The sequence below is a fragment of the Motacilla alba genome, chromosome 10, assembly GCF_015832195.1.
Source record: "Motacilla alba alba isolate MOTALB_02 chromosome 10, Motacilla_alba_V1.0_pri, whole genome shotgun sequence".
In the NCBI taxonomy this organism is placed as follows: Eukaryota; Metazoa; Chordata; class Aves; order Passeriformes; family Motacillidae; genus Motacilla; species Motacilla alba.
Window position 1 is genome coordinate 8,118,416 of NC_052025.1, and position 18,559 is coordinate 8,136,974.

Sequence of the window (18,559 nt, forward strand, 5' to 3'; positions counted from 1 at the left end):
GATCTCCAGATTATAAAACTAGTCAATACAGTGCCACTATGTCACTGTTTTTTTTGTCTCTAACACTCACTATTGTCAATAAATACAGTGGTGGAATGATACAAAAGGTAACTTACATGAGTAGTATCCTGCTTAATGGTAGCCTTAGGAATGAATTACTATGCTTTGTATTTGATAAAAAAAGCATATCCATCTCAGAGAGGTGACATTTATTTATTCCAATATACTTCAGCAGCAAAACAGTCTCTACTTCACTAAGGATTAGCAGCTAAAGACATAATCAAAGTGACACATACAGCTGGGGTAGGAGGGGGAGAGGGGAAAACCCATTTGATTGTACTCATGGCTGACATTGAGTTAAAAGAAAAAAACTCTCCCAGTGCATCTTTTCATAATTATTGTCAGTACTTCATAGCATTGATTTCAAAGCTGTTAGAAAACTAAGGCAAATAAAAAAAGCCTCACTGTTCCTGGAATACAGTGAGCATGAAACTGAAAACCAGACATTGGGGTGGGATTATTTTAAAAGAATTGTGGTTTAGATTTTTTTTAATCAATTGACAGAAGCACAATTAGAGGACCCTATCTAGTTTAGCACTGTCTTTTAAAAAGCTATTAATAGAAATAAAACTTTATATAAACATAAAACTTAAGTTTTACCTCAAATTCCCAATTTCTTCCCCCTCTCAAAGAGAGGAAGGATTTCCCTAAAGCCTTGATTTTAGCACTGTTAGATGTTATGTATTGAAGAAGGTTTAACTATTTCTATTTCAAATATGCACCTAGGCAATTCATTATCTAAAAACAAACAGTCTCCAAAACAGTTTGGCACTCTTCCTATCTAGTCAAAGTTTGAGTAAATATTCATCAGCCACAGTGCCTCTGGTAAACCACTGGTCTGTCATCTCATATTTCATCAGAATAGCCTATTTCAATTTCATATTTCCATAGATTATCATTAAAAACATACATTCCAAATATTATCACTGGAACCTAAGCCACAAATATATTTTCTATTACAGTAAGAATTCATGTTTGTTTCACCAGTGAGGAAATACCTGAAGGCCATCAACCTGAGCAAACTACATTCCCCCTCCCCCTGTTCCATGCCATACCCACTTCCCTAAACCTCCAAGAATAGTCAAAAAAAAAACCCCAAAATTGTTACTCCTCTGTTCTTAAAAGCTTCCAGGGACTGGTTCCTTATCTAAGCCTGCTTTGATGCCTAAAAATCTCCCTCATGGTTACTAAAGGTTGTTCTTTATTTTTCCAGCTCCTTATGGATAGAGACAGCTCTATGTGGTTGTGTCTTACAGCAGGTAACTACATGAAGAGATTGCCTTTTGTGGAATACTACTTATCTGTTTGCATGCCTCCATTATGAGGCTATGTGAGTGTTGTATAATCTTCAAAATATATCAGGATTGTTTAATATTCTGCTCTTGTTCTGCTGCATAGGGTTTCTTTTTACTGATGGCCTTTTATAGCCCCAATAGTACTTGCAAGTCAGAGTTTATTTTGATTAGGCATTGGCAGAGATTCCCTCTCAGAGTTTCTGGGCAAACAACGGCACATAACGTCACATCAACTGTGCTAAATCAATGCTGAGATAATACCAATGCACTGTTTCTGAAAACTAGCTTATCTTCAGAGAGAAAAGCAAACAAGGCAACCCACACGGTTGAAGCGTAAAGAACTAAAGACATCACTGTATTTCAGGGACAATAACTTTATCAGAAGAAATACCAAATTAATTTGTAATGAAATAAAATGAAATAATTACTTAGGAATTAAATTAGCCTTTTAAAAATTTTTAGAAATTTCCCTCTTCAAAAAGAGTTTCACAAGAGGTATGTGTTTACATCTCCCATCCACCTGATCTTCAAATTCTTAAGTTTCACAATAACTATGCCAACATCTTTCAGCCCCATACTGACGCTAGATTAGCTGCTGAGCAATCTGCTCTTATTTCAGTGCACCAAGATATTTTGACTACTTTGCTACAAAAAACAACTTAATGGCACAGTGACAGCCCAAGATTCCAGCTCATGCATATTAACTTGCTTACTTTACCATCTTCTAATTCCTGACCTCAAAATTACTTTGAAGAACAGCAGTAGGAAGAAATGCAATTCTACTATTGCTTTATTCAAATACTCTTTAACATCTGAACGAAATTCAGCTGACTCGTCAAGTCAAAGTTGCTGACTGTACAGTATTAGCTATTTGGTTTTAAACTCAGAAATAACTTTACCCCACTGACTAGGCAATTAAGCACACAGTGAAGGAAAATTCCTCACAGAAAAATTTATCTTGAGGCTATTGCAACCTCTGTCTGCAAGAAAAAACTGGTATATTTGACTTGTCTGAGTATTATGTTTGATTATAGACCAGGATTCTTCTAGTCTGTCTCCTTCAGTGAGCTACCATTGGCAGAAAAAAGGAAAAGACCAAACCAGTGACAGAATTGGATGCAGAAATTGAGATCATGTGAATCAGGTAAACACTCTTCCCACAATACCCCAGTATAAACAGATTTCCCCCACTACTCTTCTCACACAGGCACAGTCTATGGATTATCAAAAAGACAAGAGAATTCAGTAAAAAAGAAATAGGACTTAGTCCCCAAAGAGCAGGAAAAAAACCAGCTCAAAATGAATTGACAAGTGTGTATTTTAGATGGGGTTTGACTCATATTTACACTAAACAAGTTTGGCTGTGCCATAGAAGCATAGAAGAAATATTTTACAGCACACCACCTGAGAATAAGCAGGGTTTCCAAAAGGCCTACGCACAAATGAAACAAAGTGTGACTCTTGAGTTTCTCACAGGTACACACCAAAGACAACTGCTCTGTTTTTCAGAAGTTATCAACAATAGCTTTGCACTACAGTCAACACAGGAAGACTGGGCAAAAACTAACAACATGTGAATTCCCAACAACTGATGTGATACAGTGGCTTGCAGTTTGACAGCAACAGTGAGAAAGACAATACCTGGTGTTTTTGTATGGTCAATAATGATATCAAGTGCTCATATTAATTTCCCTTAATTATCCCACCTAATAAAAAAATCCATGCTGAGGCAGTGGTATCACCAGTAGAATTCACAAGATTTTCTCCCTAGAAAATTTTTTCTTTAAACAATTTTTATTAAATATCAATGAAGTACTGATCTTCCTGAGTATCAAAACTATTTAGAAAAAGATTAATAAGCAACACCTGTGGATTAATAAGCAACACCTGTAAGATGGCCAAACTGCAAACACTCCTCTGAGACTGAAGAAAGTCTCAAAATCTCATTCTTTTTGTGCTTCAGAATAAAAAAAATCCTGAGGTGAGGGAATGGCACAGATTTAAGAACCAATGGAAGAAATTGTCTCAACTACCAGAAACTTTGCAGCCACATCCCCAGGTCCTGCTTACATGAACTCAAGTTCTCCTTGACACTGAATAAATTTTTTAAATTACAGCAATACATCAGTAGTTTTATGAGTAGTTCTTACCTTCTGGATAGCCCTGGCCCATCTTGCTTTTGCAAAATTACCTCCATTACATTGGTCTGTATTTCTCCTGAAGAAAAGGATTGGAAAAAAAAGAAGTACTCAGTGCAGAGAAGTAAGAAAAGAAATAATTACAAGAAATCTGATAAATCTGTGGATGAGTAGATCAAAGTCAGATCCATCACTAACTCTCTATATCACCTTTGGATTACAGGTGTTTCCATTAAAGCTAAGAGTTTACTGACTTGAAAAGACACAATCCCCGTTCCATGTATTATCAAGGTGTAAAAGAACATTAGCAAAGGAATACATTTCCCAATTATAGTAGCTCATAAATGAGGATTACAAGGTATTTAACATCAAATGGCAGGAGGAGAGGCAGCAAACAACAAAAAATCCAAACCACTAAGACAGTGAAAAGAAAGGAAACCTATGAATTTTCTTTAGTAAAAGCATATCTTGGGGAGACAGAGACACTGTCACCAAGTCTTAGCCTACTGCACTAAAGGAGTTATTGAGAAGCCACATAACATAAAAACAATACTCCCTTTACCCCAAAAAGTACCACTAAAAAAAACCCAGTCTTGGAAATACAATCTGTAACATATTCGGTTGCCCTCACACAGAAGTTGCATACTTGCACAGGCCAATTATAATTAGGGCTCATTATTCAGCTATTTCACCACACTTGTGAGGAATGTTGGTTTAAACTGAAAAAAATACTAATTCCATTAATGGCTGTTAAGAACAGGTGAAAGTAATTAGTGTAGACTCTACCACTCCTGCAAGATTCTAAGTAATTCAAAAGCCACTAGCTTGTACAATATCAGTAAAACTGCAAAACAAAAAAAATTATACAGTAAAATTCTACACATAAAATTTACTGAGGACAGTAGAAGCCTGTTTACTAGGTGAAGTTTTTGCAGTATATTTATATTATACTTCAGTGCCATCCCATGGTCTACACATTACTATTTAATTATCTTGGACTTTTGGAACAGTGCTCTTTTATTTGAGGAGAAAAATGTTCCCTCTGATACGCACAGCTGAGTGCACATGATGCAAACTAACTATGAAGAGGCTTTCCTTCCCCTGCCCCCATCTCTGAGGCTGCATGTTTGCAGGTCCAGCCTGTTTCCTCTTCACAACTGGCTTTTTGTTTTCAGGTAAATCAACCAAGTGATACTAGTAACTCGTCTGCCCCATAACCTGCAGTTGTTAACTAGACTGGAAATACTGTGTAATAATTAACCTTAGGGATTACCAGGGTAATTCAGCTCAAGGTCAGATGGAGATTGGGTTGTCAGTGTTGATTCAGAGGGAACAGAGAGAAACAGCTTTCTCTGCATTAACTAAAAGTAAGTAGGGAAAAGAGTATTCTTAGGTTTTGAGGCATAAGGTACAGAGAGGGACAAAAACTGATTTAACTGGTTTGCAGTACTTTTAGGAAGTCACCAATCTGTGATCAGACTGCTGAGCAGAGCAGTCAGATCAGGCAGTTGAATACACTTCTTATGCCTCTTAGAAACTCAGCACAGACAGACACAGCAAGGAGCTGTTTCTACCTGTCCGCTTCCTGCTGACACAGTGATGGGTCCAGTTTGGACAAATGGTTGCTCATTTCCTATTCAGAGCTAGTGAAACTAATTAGTTACCTGGCAGAAAATGCTTTATCAATACCGAACAAATCTTCTGATGACATGTGCTTTACAGGAATTCCAGGTAACAAAGCCCACCAGATACTCCCATGAATCACCTGTCCTGCTAACTGAACTGAACATATGTGCCAGGTAAATGCCATACTATAATTTTTTGAAACAAACAACAGCAGATTAGGGAACTTTGCACAAGTGTTAAGCTGGAAAACAAGGGCATTGTATCAATCATGTTATCATATCTGATAAGGAGAAAAGCATAATACTCCATGATTGAACAACAAAAAGTTTAAAAACAAATGACAAATGCCTGAAAAATCAGTATGCCTGAAAACCATACAGATTCACCACACCTCCAACATAATGCCCAGCTGTGCTCTCTGATGCTGCGCAGGCCACAAGAACAACAAGATGAGGAGAACTACAAGAGACACCTCAGGAGCAGTATAGCAATATTCAGAGCTGGTCAGCTCAGCAAGCAGCCCAGGTCAAAGTTTTGATGCACTGTGCATCAAACTCAGCAAGTTTTCACATCTCTTAGCCAGAAGGATGAAAATAACCAATCTTGTTGCAGTGGTTTACCAACCAATGACAGGTATGTGCAAAGGAGTGCACAGGCTAGATAAACACAGGGGCTCTTCAGTCTGGTTTATCAAAAGCTAAGCATTTTTAATAGAAAACAAAAGTTACACTGACACTTTTATTGAATAGATGTTTTCCCTCTTAATTTTGCTGGCCAAATAGGTTAAAATTGTTCTAGCATTGCAGTGATGATTTGCATTTCCATGGCACCTCTTGTAAAATTAATCTCACTACAGACTTAATTGTAAGGCAGTTAATTACAGAGCAGTTGCAGTGTGGCCACATACAGACAAAAAAATGACATCTTCTGAATGCTTATTTGTTTGTAATAGGCAATTCTGAACATCTGCATTCATTTCTAAGTATTCATCACTAAAGTCAATTTCATCAGCTTTGAATATAACTGGAAACAAACTGTGGAAGAAAAATTGAAATAATTGCATTCTATTATGACATTTTTTATTTGGTAATTTCCACTCCCCACTGACAACAGTCAGGCTGAAACTACAATCATGTGCTTAAATCAATCTCCAATGGACATATCAAGCAGACTTATACTTAGATAGTACACTACCACAAAAATGTTTGAGGTTTTTTTTTTCTCCTTTAAATGTGCTTTTCAGAATATTCCAGTAATGGTCATTCTTGTACAAATATGTGATAAGGCTGACAACAATTTTGAGTTTTCTTCTGCATTCTCTTATAGCTCAGGAGGGGGATAGAAAAGAATATAGAAAGATGAATATCAGCTTCTGTTTTTTAGAATACAAGAATGGTACTTTCAAGCGCATCGCTTTCAGTTGTTTAACTTCTGTAAAATGCACAATTTAGCATGCTCTGGAAATAAGTCTTTAACATACCCCCAAACATTTTTGTGAGTATTTACACACTTGTTACTGCTTTAGACTGCAGCAGCACAAGTTCTCTGGGAATATCTGTTGGTGCAGTTGCCACCACAGTCTTGCACATCAGGCCAAAGCCACATTAGCAATATTCCATACACCTGGGCTACAGAAGCCTGTTCTTGTTCCAGCACTGGTCATTAGCTGAAGCTGATTGCACTGAAATAGTTTTCAGCTGAAAACAAGGTGCTTTACAACACTAGCTTTCAACTCAATTAATGCACTTGGTAGAAGGACGCACTATCCTTATTGGAAGATATGTCTGGGATATGGAACTATAGAAATGATATCCCATCAAGGATTATTAGATTATAAAACTGTAATTCAATTTTAAATTTTTCATAGGCCTCAATTATACAGTATATAAAAAAGAATAATTATAACATTAAAAAGCTGTGCAATAAGTAGCAGTTTAGTAAAACACTAAGAACTGTAGGCAGTACTTGTCCATCTTCATTATAATCACATTTAAAGGAAATTAATGATGTGGTAAAATTGCAAAGGAAAATTAAGTGATCTAGGCATTCCAGAGTTAACTATGCCACAGTAAGACTTAAAAAAGTAAGTCTTGCACAGATTAATACAATTTAGTATCATCCAACTGCCTCCTATAGCTATTGTTATGTGTTAGTGGCAAAAGAAAGCAGAGTTTCCCCCAAGATACTTTTTCTGGTAGTACTAAATCTATACCCCTACACAGGTTCCCTTTTACAGATGTTCAAGTTGTTCTTGAAAAATTATTTTTTAAACTAACAGAGCAGAGAACAAAACTTACTATAGGTCAGCAACCAGTCACTCACCCCTACAGTAAAATTTTAGTTTTAAATCTGAGTACACATCTTTCTTTTCCTTTCCTATTGTCTAAAATAGTAAGTTTCCATAGCTTTATTATCATCTGCAATCATACATTTATATTACTGCTTTCACTTCAACTAGTTTACAGTTCTGAGTTCTTGGTGGTTTTTGAAACTAAAAATTACAAGTTCCTAGTTTCACAGGGACAAGGTACTAAATTTTATCAGTCTGTATTTTGAGAACAACGTTACTACAGTAACAAAATAACTTTGATTTCTTAGAGATAACCTCGTTTAAGTGCCTAAAACACAGTACAGCAATAACATCAGTTTTCTAGCCATTCATATTAAAAAATTTAACAGGAATTAAAATATGCTTACGTATCTCCTTTAGTTTAGTTTCTCCTCCAGCACCCTTCCACAGGTTACTTACTAAATCATTAAGAACTTAAGTCTTTTATAAGAGCTACAACTTTTGACTCTCCTATAGAGCAAACTAATAAAGCCCAAAGGTATGCATTAATCCTCATAACAGGACTCACATTTTTTTCCCCATCTCAAATTTTTCCTCCAGTTCTTCATAATATTTTCACAGGCATAGTTCACACTGATGTTGACCTTCATGTCTTCATGAAGAAAAAGATCTGTCCCTGCCTGCTTTTACAAGTACCCCTGAGCCGAGTCTGCACAGCTGCTAAAGATAAGCCACCAATTACTGCAGCCTGACCACGACTCCTCTTCCTGGCACAATTAACAATTTGGTGCAAGGAAAGTACCTTCCTCTCCCTTGCGTCTTTTGACTCCTTAGGTGGGTCTGAAGTCTTATCATAGTGTGACTTATTGAAGGGATATTGCTGTCTCTGCTAAAACTGATTCACAAAGTCCCAGCTTGCTTTAACAATTACTTGGCAGTAATATTAATTTAGTGTCCTAACTTACAATATCATCCAAAAATTTTTTTTTCCATCACAGATAGAGAAATAGCAAACTCTTTTGTGTAGCTGAGAATGAGTACTGGGAAAAGTAACTAATAACTACTTAAACTTCTCTATTTTAGGCCACTTCAAATGTTTCAACTTCAAAATATGTAGAGGCATTTTGGATTTAACTCAATGAGATTTTATTGTTATCTGATTAACTATTATTCTCGAACACAAATATATCCCTTTTGTGAAAGGTTTGCGATAGGGTGATATCCTGTTTTCATTATGATTGGAGGAATTTATTCAATTTTATTAAACCTTCTTCTAAAGAACCACCACAACTACAGTAATCCATACCTAAACTTTTAAAATTGCAATTCTTACCGCTCAGAGCTATGAACAGGATTGTAAACTGTCATTCAGATCTATCAAAACTGCAGCTTGTGATACTGATCTTGTACACTTAATACAGCGCCAGTAGATAATAGCTCATCTTTCCCTACACTGCCATAGAACAGCAGCTTTGGACAAAGATTCTATTTTTTAAGGCCTGCCAAGACAGTAAATCAACATTTTTACAAATTAACTTCCAGGTTTTTCTGATGGATATAAAGGTATTACAAGGCAATGCTGCTACCTGAGAAACTCCCACAAGATAAATTCTCTCCTCAGTGCTGCAGTAACTACACTAGTGATTTCCAAACTGCAAGAGGTTTATCTGAACAAAAGGAACATGCAATTAGGAGAGAAGCTGATTGACAAGACCAAAGGCTATGGCAGGAGACAGGTGACACAAGGAAACACATGTTGATGTGAATAAGACATTATCAAGACATTGTTCTGCTGTCCACTGAAGTTGCAGCTTTTAATCAATCTTGAATCTGTCAAAGTGTCATCTTGGATTGTTCCCAGAAAACAAACAATGTCTATCTGACACTTAGGGAAACTTTATGAATTTCTCCAGATTTTGCTTGGATTTGCCACTTTGCAGCTATTCACTATTCATTAGTCTCCAATTTCTCACTTATTTCAATGCTGTATCACTTAATTTTATTTTTTTTTGTTCTAATATACCCAACTCAAAAAATAAAAATGTCTCTTTTTTTCCCCAAACATATGCTTTTCCAGTATATTTCTTCAATCAACTAAACTCAATTTTCTCCTACAGAATGTCTCCATTCATAACCAATGCCTAATATTTAAATTTTATTAAAAAGCCACTAAAATCAGTATTATAAAAGTATTTGATTGAATATGCATGCAATAAACAAACAAAATAAATTGCTATGCACGTATATTAAACTAATTGCAGTGACTTTTACCCTGCTTCTGAATAGAATGGTATCTTTCAGGGTAGCAGTGTATAGATGAAATATAACACAGCAGTAGGAGCCTAATCAAACTTTTCATAAACATTTGCTGCTTTTCCCACAGCAACTCTTTTCTCTCTTTGTGTAGCTCTTTACTATGTAGAGTTCTTATGCTCCCACCTGAAATGGCAGTGGTTTTAAGAGTTCAAGTCACACAGAGAAAGGGAATTTCTCTGCAGAAGAATTGATGCCTGACAACTATTTTAGCTTTTCTGTAAATGAACAAATTTTCTAGCAGTTTCAAGGGAATACTTGCACAGAGATTGAATCTTTTCAATCTTTTACACACAGCTATAAGCATTAATTAGATAAACTAGTTCCCAGAAGCCAACAAGGTTACCTTAGACATTTACTATTATGTAAGGTCTAAGTAAAATGTGTTAACCTTTATAGCAAGTAAACCTTTTGGGAACCCAAGATAAGATAACTGAACAACAGTAATAGACTTAATACAGTTACATGATATCAGAAACCGCTAAGAAAGCGTAGAACTTAATTAATCTAGGTAAAAGAAAACTTCAAAAGCCTTTCCTGTTCCTTTCAAGCCTAAAGAATTTATCATGAGTAATGTTACATAACACAGAATCTCAGGGAGAGTCATAGTGATTTCTCATTTATCATGAAAAGTTGTCACCATAGTAAACAATATAAAACTATGAATATTAATAAGGGAGCCAATTAAAGCTCAGTATCAGTTCATATCAGGATGCAAAACAATCAGCAGAACACTCCCAATAACCACAAACAAAACAGACACTTGTGAAAAGACTGAAGGTGAAGAAACTCATAACGATTACTGTGAGAAGCAAAACAAGTATGGACTGGTGGGGATAGATACTGGAAGAAACTAAGAGTAATTTTTGATATGTGACAAGGATATTTGCATTTTATTTTAATGTGTAACCTATTTTATAATCTGGTTTTGTAGGTTGTTTCATATATAGAGCAGGACATAAAATTAGGCTGTATCTTTCGTGCTTGAGCTAGATCCTATTCCCCCTTTACTGGAAGTCTTTTGAAGATTGTCTCATTCCTAGATTGGAGTACTGGCTCAAGTACAGCTCTGCCTATGAGCAGGGACTGCTCTGCCCACTGAGCAGGACCCCCAGTCCTGGACTCATTGCAGACCTGAGTCTGACCCTGCTGTGCTGTTATGGACCTGCCTGGGGCTCCCTGCTGTGCCCTGCTCTGGCTGCACCACTGGCCCTGACCCCAAGATCCAGGAGTTGCCAGTTTGGCCTCTGAGCTGTTCCATCAACACAGGCTTCTGCACTGTTGTTTGACCTTTGCTGCCATTCCCAGGCTTGCCTGGGGTACTGGCTTGGGGCACTGGCTGCCCTGGCCCTGCCCTGCTGTGTTGTCCTGCCTCACTGCCCCTCCCTTGGGAGCAGCAGCTCATCCTCACTTAGCAATGGCCTTAATCCAGCACATCCGTACAAACCCAGCTAGGTACAAAGAGTCTGGCTCTCAGATGTGCCACAAAGATTGGATTCATAGTTGCATACTTCATAGTTACTAAAAGATTTTAAATAGATTCTACTGAGAACTTCAGGATGTCAATTAAAGCATTTAACTTCAAAACCAGTCTAACAAAAATAACTTACCAAAATCTATTTGGGATGACTTTGGGAAAGAAAATGTACATCAACATGTCACATCAGCTCACCATCACTTGTTCTAAACTGCAAATTGCCTTGCAAAATAAATCTGTTTCGTTCCATACTATACTTCCTAACAATTTAATATGTAATTAATTGGGGTTTTTTTCTGACAATCTTCAATTCCCTAAATTTTTCTCCTTTATCTCAGTGTCCTTTTTCTCAATCCCTTTCAAGTAAAATATTTTCTCTCTATATTAACTGCTAACTTATGTTCTTTTCCATTTTTTTTCTCAAAAATTTTTAAAATATACCAACTTAATGGGTAACAATTGTAAAGCTGTCATAGTTATTGAGACATAAAAAAGCCCATACAAATTGTTTAAATTTCAAATTCACTTCAACTTCATGTATGTATGAGACTTTGCATTCTCCACCTCTGATTTTAAATTTTGTTTGTATTTCCTCTGCTGTATAGAGCTACTGTAACAGTCTTTTAAAAATATTTCTAAATAAGTTTAAAGTAGTCTTTAAAAGCACTACTTTTAACGGAATCAAGAGCAATAGTTTTAGGCCACAGAAGACCTGAAGGAAACACATTTGAGAAAGGCAAGAGGGTGGAACTGAAATAGGAAAGGGCAGCAGAGCAGGAAGGATCATCAATGAGCCTGTGAGTTTGAATGACAGATGAGAATTAAGCCTGGGGTACAGTGGAATGAACTCTCAGCACTGTGCTGGTACACAAAGGGTTTAATTTTACATGACACTTATTGAAAATATCTGCCTTACTGTAATTCTATAAATTAATAACAACATTTATTTACAGTTTTAAATGACTGATTTATTATACAAGAGTAAACATCACCTCAAGCTGAATACCTTCCTACCCACACTGCTTCCTGTAACTCAAGCAGAACAAAGCTGTCCAGGAAGCCAAAGAGCTTAGAGAAATGCTCTTTAATATGTGAAAATAGCTCAAACTCAGGGAAGCCTCTTGGTTCATGAGTTTCAATGTAAACAGTCCTTTTATCTTGCCTTTGGAACACACAAGTGTTACATGACTTAAACCACCTTCAGTTTAGACAATGAACAATTGAATTCAGCCTATGAATAATAATTAAATGCAAAACCACCAATCACTAATTATAATACCAACTTCTTTTTATATTTTTAAAATAATCTGCCAGTTCTGAAAGCTGGGAACCAGGGGATATTCACAGCCAAAAGCCTTGCAAGTGATAGACACCTTTTGTTAAATGCCTTTTTCTGTTTTTCTTTTGGACCTTGTTGGTTTTGGCAGTAAATAAGTAGCAATAACATGTTATAGAAAATCAGTTATGCTTACCTATTCTGTGATTTAAATTTGAGGAATCTCTCACTGAATGATCAGAACAGAAAAAAATGGATATATTCAAAAACTAGCTGTTTAAACAGATGGCAATGCTTTAGTTTAAGGAGTTCATAACCTGTAGCCCAGAGGTGGAGGTGGAAATTTTCATGGTTTGGAAATAATTTTATGCTTGTCTATCATTTTTTCTGTTATCTAGGCATGAATAATGAAACAGATTACTGGGAAAATGGCTGTAAAGTGATCACCTCAAATTAATTTAGACCTCAGCAATTGTTTGCTTCTCTCTGTGGAAAACCAGGAAAGATTAATTACATTTTTAAGAGGCCATTTAATGCTCATGATGTTTCAAGCATTAAGAAATTTTTAATACTATCACACTGAGGCTCTCTTTTCAGTTTTCACCCATTTGAAAATAAATATGCATTTTATAGTCACAAATCACTGTTTTAGTTAATATCAGTTTCATGATTATATAAAAATCAACTTTGCTAGTGGCTGCAGATCATGAAGTCCAATTTTAGTAATAGAACTCCTTTTAAAACAGCAGTTACAGTACCCACACCATTAGAATAGAGGAAGCACTATTAAAGCCAAACACTTTAGAACAAGATACTCAACCCTAAATTAGTCAATACAATCTATGTAGGTCTAGCATTGTTCTGTGGGCAGCATATCCTTTCCTGTGTAGGTACACGCCACATCTATTCACATGGTAGGTAGAAAGAAGTAAAATACACAGTTTATTATACATCTAAATAATGGACTTTTAGTTGCCTTTTTTAATGGAATCAAATCTTTTTTCCTCTTTGTTCAATGATTGTTTTACAGCTCTACAGAAAAAAAAAACCAAGTATCACAGGACAAATCAATATTCTTTTAAAAAGAAAGATCCTTGTCCCTGTTGCTGTACTTCCTTAGATTTTGGGGTTAGTTGGTTGCTTTTAAAAGAAATATTTGCTCCACTTGGCTCGTTTTGGAAATGTCCCTTATCAATTCTATGCTGTTCACTTTAGTTTATGCTTAACAGGTGTATCAGTACATTTGTGGCTATTCTGGATATACAGCAACATTATTTCTACCTCAGTGGTACCACAGAGTTTAACCATGAAATCATTACTCCTACAAGTAGTAGCATGCGGCACTGGATACTAATAATGCATAAAGAGTGAACTAACAGATTTATCCTATGGCTACTATGGAGAAGTGCAATGAAGTATACAGTAAATTGCTGGTTTTTAAAAATTCACAGTGATTCACTCATTGTTTACATTATTGAAAAAACTCAGATGATTTATGGGTTTTGGGGTTTTTTAAACGAGTATTTTCTTTTTCTCCTTTTTTAAGCCTCTAGGAAATAAATATTGCTTCAATAAGACAAATAATAACTTAATAATTTATTTTAACAATAAACAACTTAAGAACTTAGCACATTCTTCAAATTTTGATTTAGTGAGCTTTTGCTTTATGGGAAAAGGTTACTCAGTTACACTTAATTAGTCATCAGTCTACACTTGAAGTCAGCAGCCATAAACACCACTTATGTACATAACCAAAGAACTGATGAATAAATATCAGTCTAAAAAACACTTAAGAAATTTGAAACATATTAGTACTTAAATATTTACAGAACAGTTAACTTTGGTGTTTAATAAAGCTATTCAAAATAAATAGTCTCATCTACATCCCAAATTTAAGTACAAATGCAGTTCTTTGGAATAAATACACATCTGTAATTTTTAAAACAATCATATTTCTGCTCAGAATCTTTGAAAATACCTATAAATTAGAGGTAAGTATCTATATTTATACCTAAATGAATAAAGGTAGAGCTGCCTATAAATATAGATAAAAGAACTTTTCATCTAAAATAACAGTTTGGTGCTGACCCTCAATTTAATACTATAAAAGCTCATTGAATTGCAATAAAACTTTTTGGTACAAAGGGGTAAAGGAAAGAACTGGGTTAACTTCTTTTGGTTTAGCTTAACCTGCTCAGAGGCTCAGATCTCTGTTGAAAATGACACGTCAGCACAGATGATATGCTAATGACTGGACATGTGCTTAGAACAACATAGAGAAACAGCTCTTGAGTGCTGCCATTACTGACAGCTCTCACCCTGAGGAAGCACTTGTACTTCTCCGTAAATACCCTGCAAGGGCTGACTGGCAAATGTAAATGGTGAGGCTGACAGGCACCCAAGCAACATTGTGGCATCCTGCCCATGTGCAGTCCCTCACTGTATCCCTGAGCTTGAGCTTTTTGTAGACTCTTATTTCCTAATTTTGCAGAAGTTACATGCACCAGGACCCTGCTTTTTTAAAGTACATGAAAAGGTGGTTTAAGGGCATCAAGATGTTAGTGCCTCAGAGAATACATAACTTAATAATGTATTAGTTTTTATTGTATTTTCTCTCATGTTTGAGCTAATTTTCTAGTACCACTGCTGTTAGACATGATTTAAACAGGAGCAAAGTGCCTGACATACCTTGCTGCCTTTCCCAAGAGCCTTTTCAACCCCTCATCAAGGCAGAACACCTTTTGGAGTGTCAGCTGTTCACAGTGCCTTTCCTGCACTGCTACGGATAAAAGACACCATGAATGAAATGCAATACAGTCTGTGACAGCTGCTATGAAAGCCAAAATGAACAGTAGAGGGAACTTCTTTTCTCACCAGTTTGCCTTTCAAAAGAAGTGAAGTGATTATTCCAACACAGAGAAAGCTCTCCCTGCTCAGAGACCACTGCTGAGTGTTCTTAGAGGCTGACTGGGCTCCCTCCTGAGCATTCAACTCCACTGAGCAGAAGGTGATGGCAGAGAAATAATACAGTTGTTGCCATCTTATTCCTTATCCCTTCCACCATTATGCATCATCATTTTGCACATTCACAGAAGCAGAAAGACAGCACTTATCTTTTCCCTGCCGTTCTTTTTTTCCGCTGTGTTCTTGTTCATTCAGAAGAAATAGATAGAAAATACTAATTTTCTTCTAGAAAGCTTCCAGGAATGCAGGCAGCCTGTCTAGGTAAATACATTAGCCTCAAAAATGAAAGCAAATGTCTTTCCTGCTTTCCAGATGAAATAGAATAGTCACAAAACCCAAATCATGTCAGGAGTTGGTTCCCTTCCTTTCTTATTACTTCAGGAAGTCACTATGGAATAGCTGAACCCTATGTGGGCACATGGCCAGGGGCAAGAACAGGACAGGTGCACATCTATTTGTCATAAAAGAACATAGAAAAGCTAATAAATACCCGCATTTTCTTTACAAGTTTAAGAAACTTTCATATTCCTACTTAAAATAGTTTTGTATGTATCATGCTGACATTCAGATATTTAAAAAAATTAAAATCAACAAATGATATCACACATGTCTGATGTGACAAGGTAAAATACCTGAGTTTCCTTTCTTCTGTGCTGAGCCCACTTTCCATGGATGTCTGACTGTCATTTGTGTCTTGATGTGAATGTCTTGTACCTTGGTGAGGTGTCTCTCTGTGCCAACCTTGGCAATCTAAATCTCTGTGCGTATCTGTGGAGAAGGAAAAAGATGCTAGAAATCTTTCAGCCCATTTTACTCCTAAAAGAGGAACTAATACATAAAATTAATTATCTTAACTTGTTAAATCTATAGTAACACGCTATTATCAAAGCAATTGCGAACATTGTAATGATTAAATCACTTATTACAAGAACAGCAGAAAAAGTTTCAATATGATCTTCCGATTGGTACTCTAAAACCTTTGAGAGACCTAGACCAGTTACCTGCTTGTTATACAAAGTTAATTTTACAGTTAAAAAAATTACCTATTGCTGGATTGGGTAGAAAATTGATCTTTTTAAATGTTCCAGTTCAACTTGCCACGTATTTTTTAAGGCTCCATGCACAGCATTCTGAGAGCTGGGTTTTTTGTTTGATTGGATTTTGGTACTGTGGGGGTTTTTGTGTGTTTGCTTTATGTAGGGCATCTGGCTGTACTTGAATCCATGTGCTATTGGCCTAGAACTGAGGGGCTTTTTTTCTCCCAGCTCTAGGCTCTTAGGAGAGACGTGATAAGTCCGCAACTGGAGGTACAAACTGATTCCCTGTAGAATATTCTGCTCTATAAATCATCCTATTAGCTTTAGTGAGAGGAAAGGGTTCATGACCCTGATTGTGAAGAAGTTTTCTTCCATGATGATGATAAGAATTTGTGTTCCCACTCCATTTTTCCATTTTTAAATTTTTGCTTATGGATTGGGAATGATGCTTTGATTTATTTTCTATTACAGTGTTCAGCAACACCAGGTAAGCTGCCAGAAATTTATGTCATATCTTTTGCTCAAAGCGAACTCAACACTTTTGTGAAACTTGCAAAAGATAAAGACAACATTTTGTAAAACAGAATGTTTCAGTTTTCCTACTCCATATGTTAATGCAAAATTTTAAACTTGAATTATATATGTGAATTACTATGCTAACTAAAGTGGTCTTTACTTAGAATTCTATGCAGTAATGCATGAGTTTCCACAGTCAGTCTATTACTATTTTTCAAGACTTTGGCTTTTGCTGATCAAAGTGGTATGAGAACAATTAGTTTTCTCACTTGCGAATCCCTTGGCATATCAGCACATTAGTACGGTGACTCATGCAGAAACAAGGATTAAATCTCATCATTGCTACTTTCTTCTTGTTATTTCATTAACTAATTAATGCATATAGAATTTGTGATTATGAGTTGAATTAAAAGCAAGCCTGAGTTCTGAACAATATTTTCCAAAATTATTAATAAAGTAAAAGTTCTGTTGACTTTTAGTAGGCTACTTGGCAAAATGACATCTTAGCTCCCAAGACACACAAATAGTTTTCCAAATTACAGCTATTACCAATTACTTCAATAAAATTATCTTTGATTTCTTTAGCTTATACTCTTTACGCAGGGTATAATAATGGTAAGCTACCTATCTCTAATGCTAAATTCAAGGAAAAAAAAGTAAGACACATCCTTTAAATTTTCTTCTGTTATTTCTTACAAGAAATGTCACAGCATATGTCACAGTTGAGACAACAACAAGACACAAAATATCACCATACAATTTCAGCAGGTTTTAAGCATTCACCCATACACACTAACACCATACCTCATCAGATACCTCCAGGCTTCTGCCCATTCAGAGTAACACCATGTCCTTTCAGAGCCCTATAAGAATCTGCCCTTCTCGTTCTTCAGCCCAACCTTTAGTACCCTTATTGTTCATGCACTGCACCTGTGTGCTCTCTGTTCCCTTTGGTGGTTGGTCAGCACACCTGGGCACTCCATGGCTCATTGCTGTCAATGCAGCTCACCTGCTTTTCACAGCTGTGCCCACTGGGGATGAGGCTCAGCCACAGCCCCATTCCCAATTACCATAAACTGTGTGCCTACAAAGAAAGACCTAAAAAACTTGAAGGAAAATTATCTTATGTCATAAACCCCTGATTACCCTTTAAAAAACTTGACTTTTAGAGACATGAAAAATGTTTATAATTCAACTGTACTATTTATCTAAAGACAGCTCTTTATTACAGTGACTTTGCTTACAGAATTTTAAATATAGTAGGGATTCATTTTACTTAGCAGCCTTTTAATGGAGCTCAGTACAGCTGGCAATGATGAAATGTCAACTTTATTGCTATCACAACTGACATTAGATGATACATCTAGAAAACGCACTGAACCACTGATGACAACACATTTCCATGGTACTTCATGCAAGATTTCAAGTCCAAATGAAGTCATACTATTAAAGGAACATGGGAGGCTCTTATATTTCTGCACATTATCTCGCATTCTCAAATTAACATCTTTCATGAATTGTCAAAAGTAACTGCAGTCTTCTACCTTTCTAGTGTAATTTGGGATAA

At 36.1% G+C, this 18,559-nt stretch overlaps 1 protein-coding gene across 3 annotated transcripts in view; it reads right to left on the reverse strand.

The window, feature by feature from the left end:
* UNC13C (unc-13 homolog C) overlaps positions 1–16,232 on the reverse strand; it is a 158,911-nt gene extending 142,679 nt beyond the window's left edge. The window contains exons 1-2 of one of the 3 annotated variants that reach the window (XM_038147216.1): positions 16,072–16,232; positions 3,506–3,572 (exon numbers count right to left, since the gene is read on the reverse strand). In XM_038147216.1, coding sequence (XP_038003144.1) covers positions 3,506–3,572; positions 16,072–16,109 — 105 coding nt within the window. In that variant the 5' untranslated portion in view covers positions 16,110–16,232. Of the gene's footprint in view, positions 1–3,505; positions 3,573–16,071 lie in introns of those variants that run through there. The other 2 variants (XM_038147211.1, XM_038147212.1) reach the window with 2 other exon arrangements.
* Positions 16,233–18,559: the final 2,327 nt, after the last annotated feature.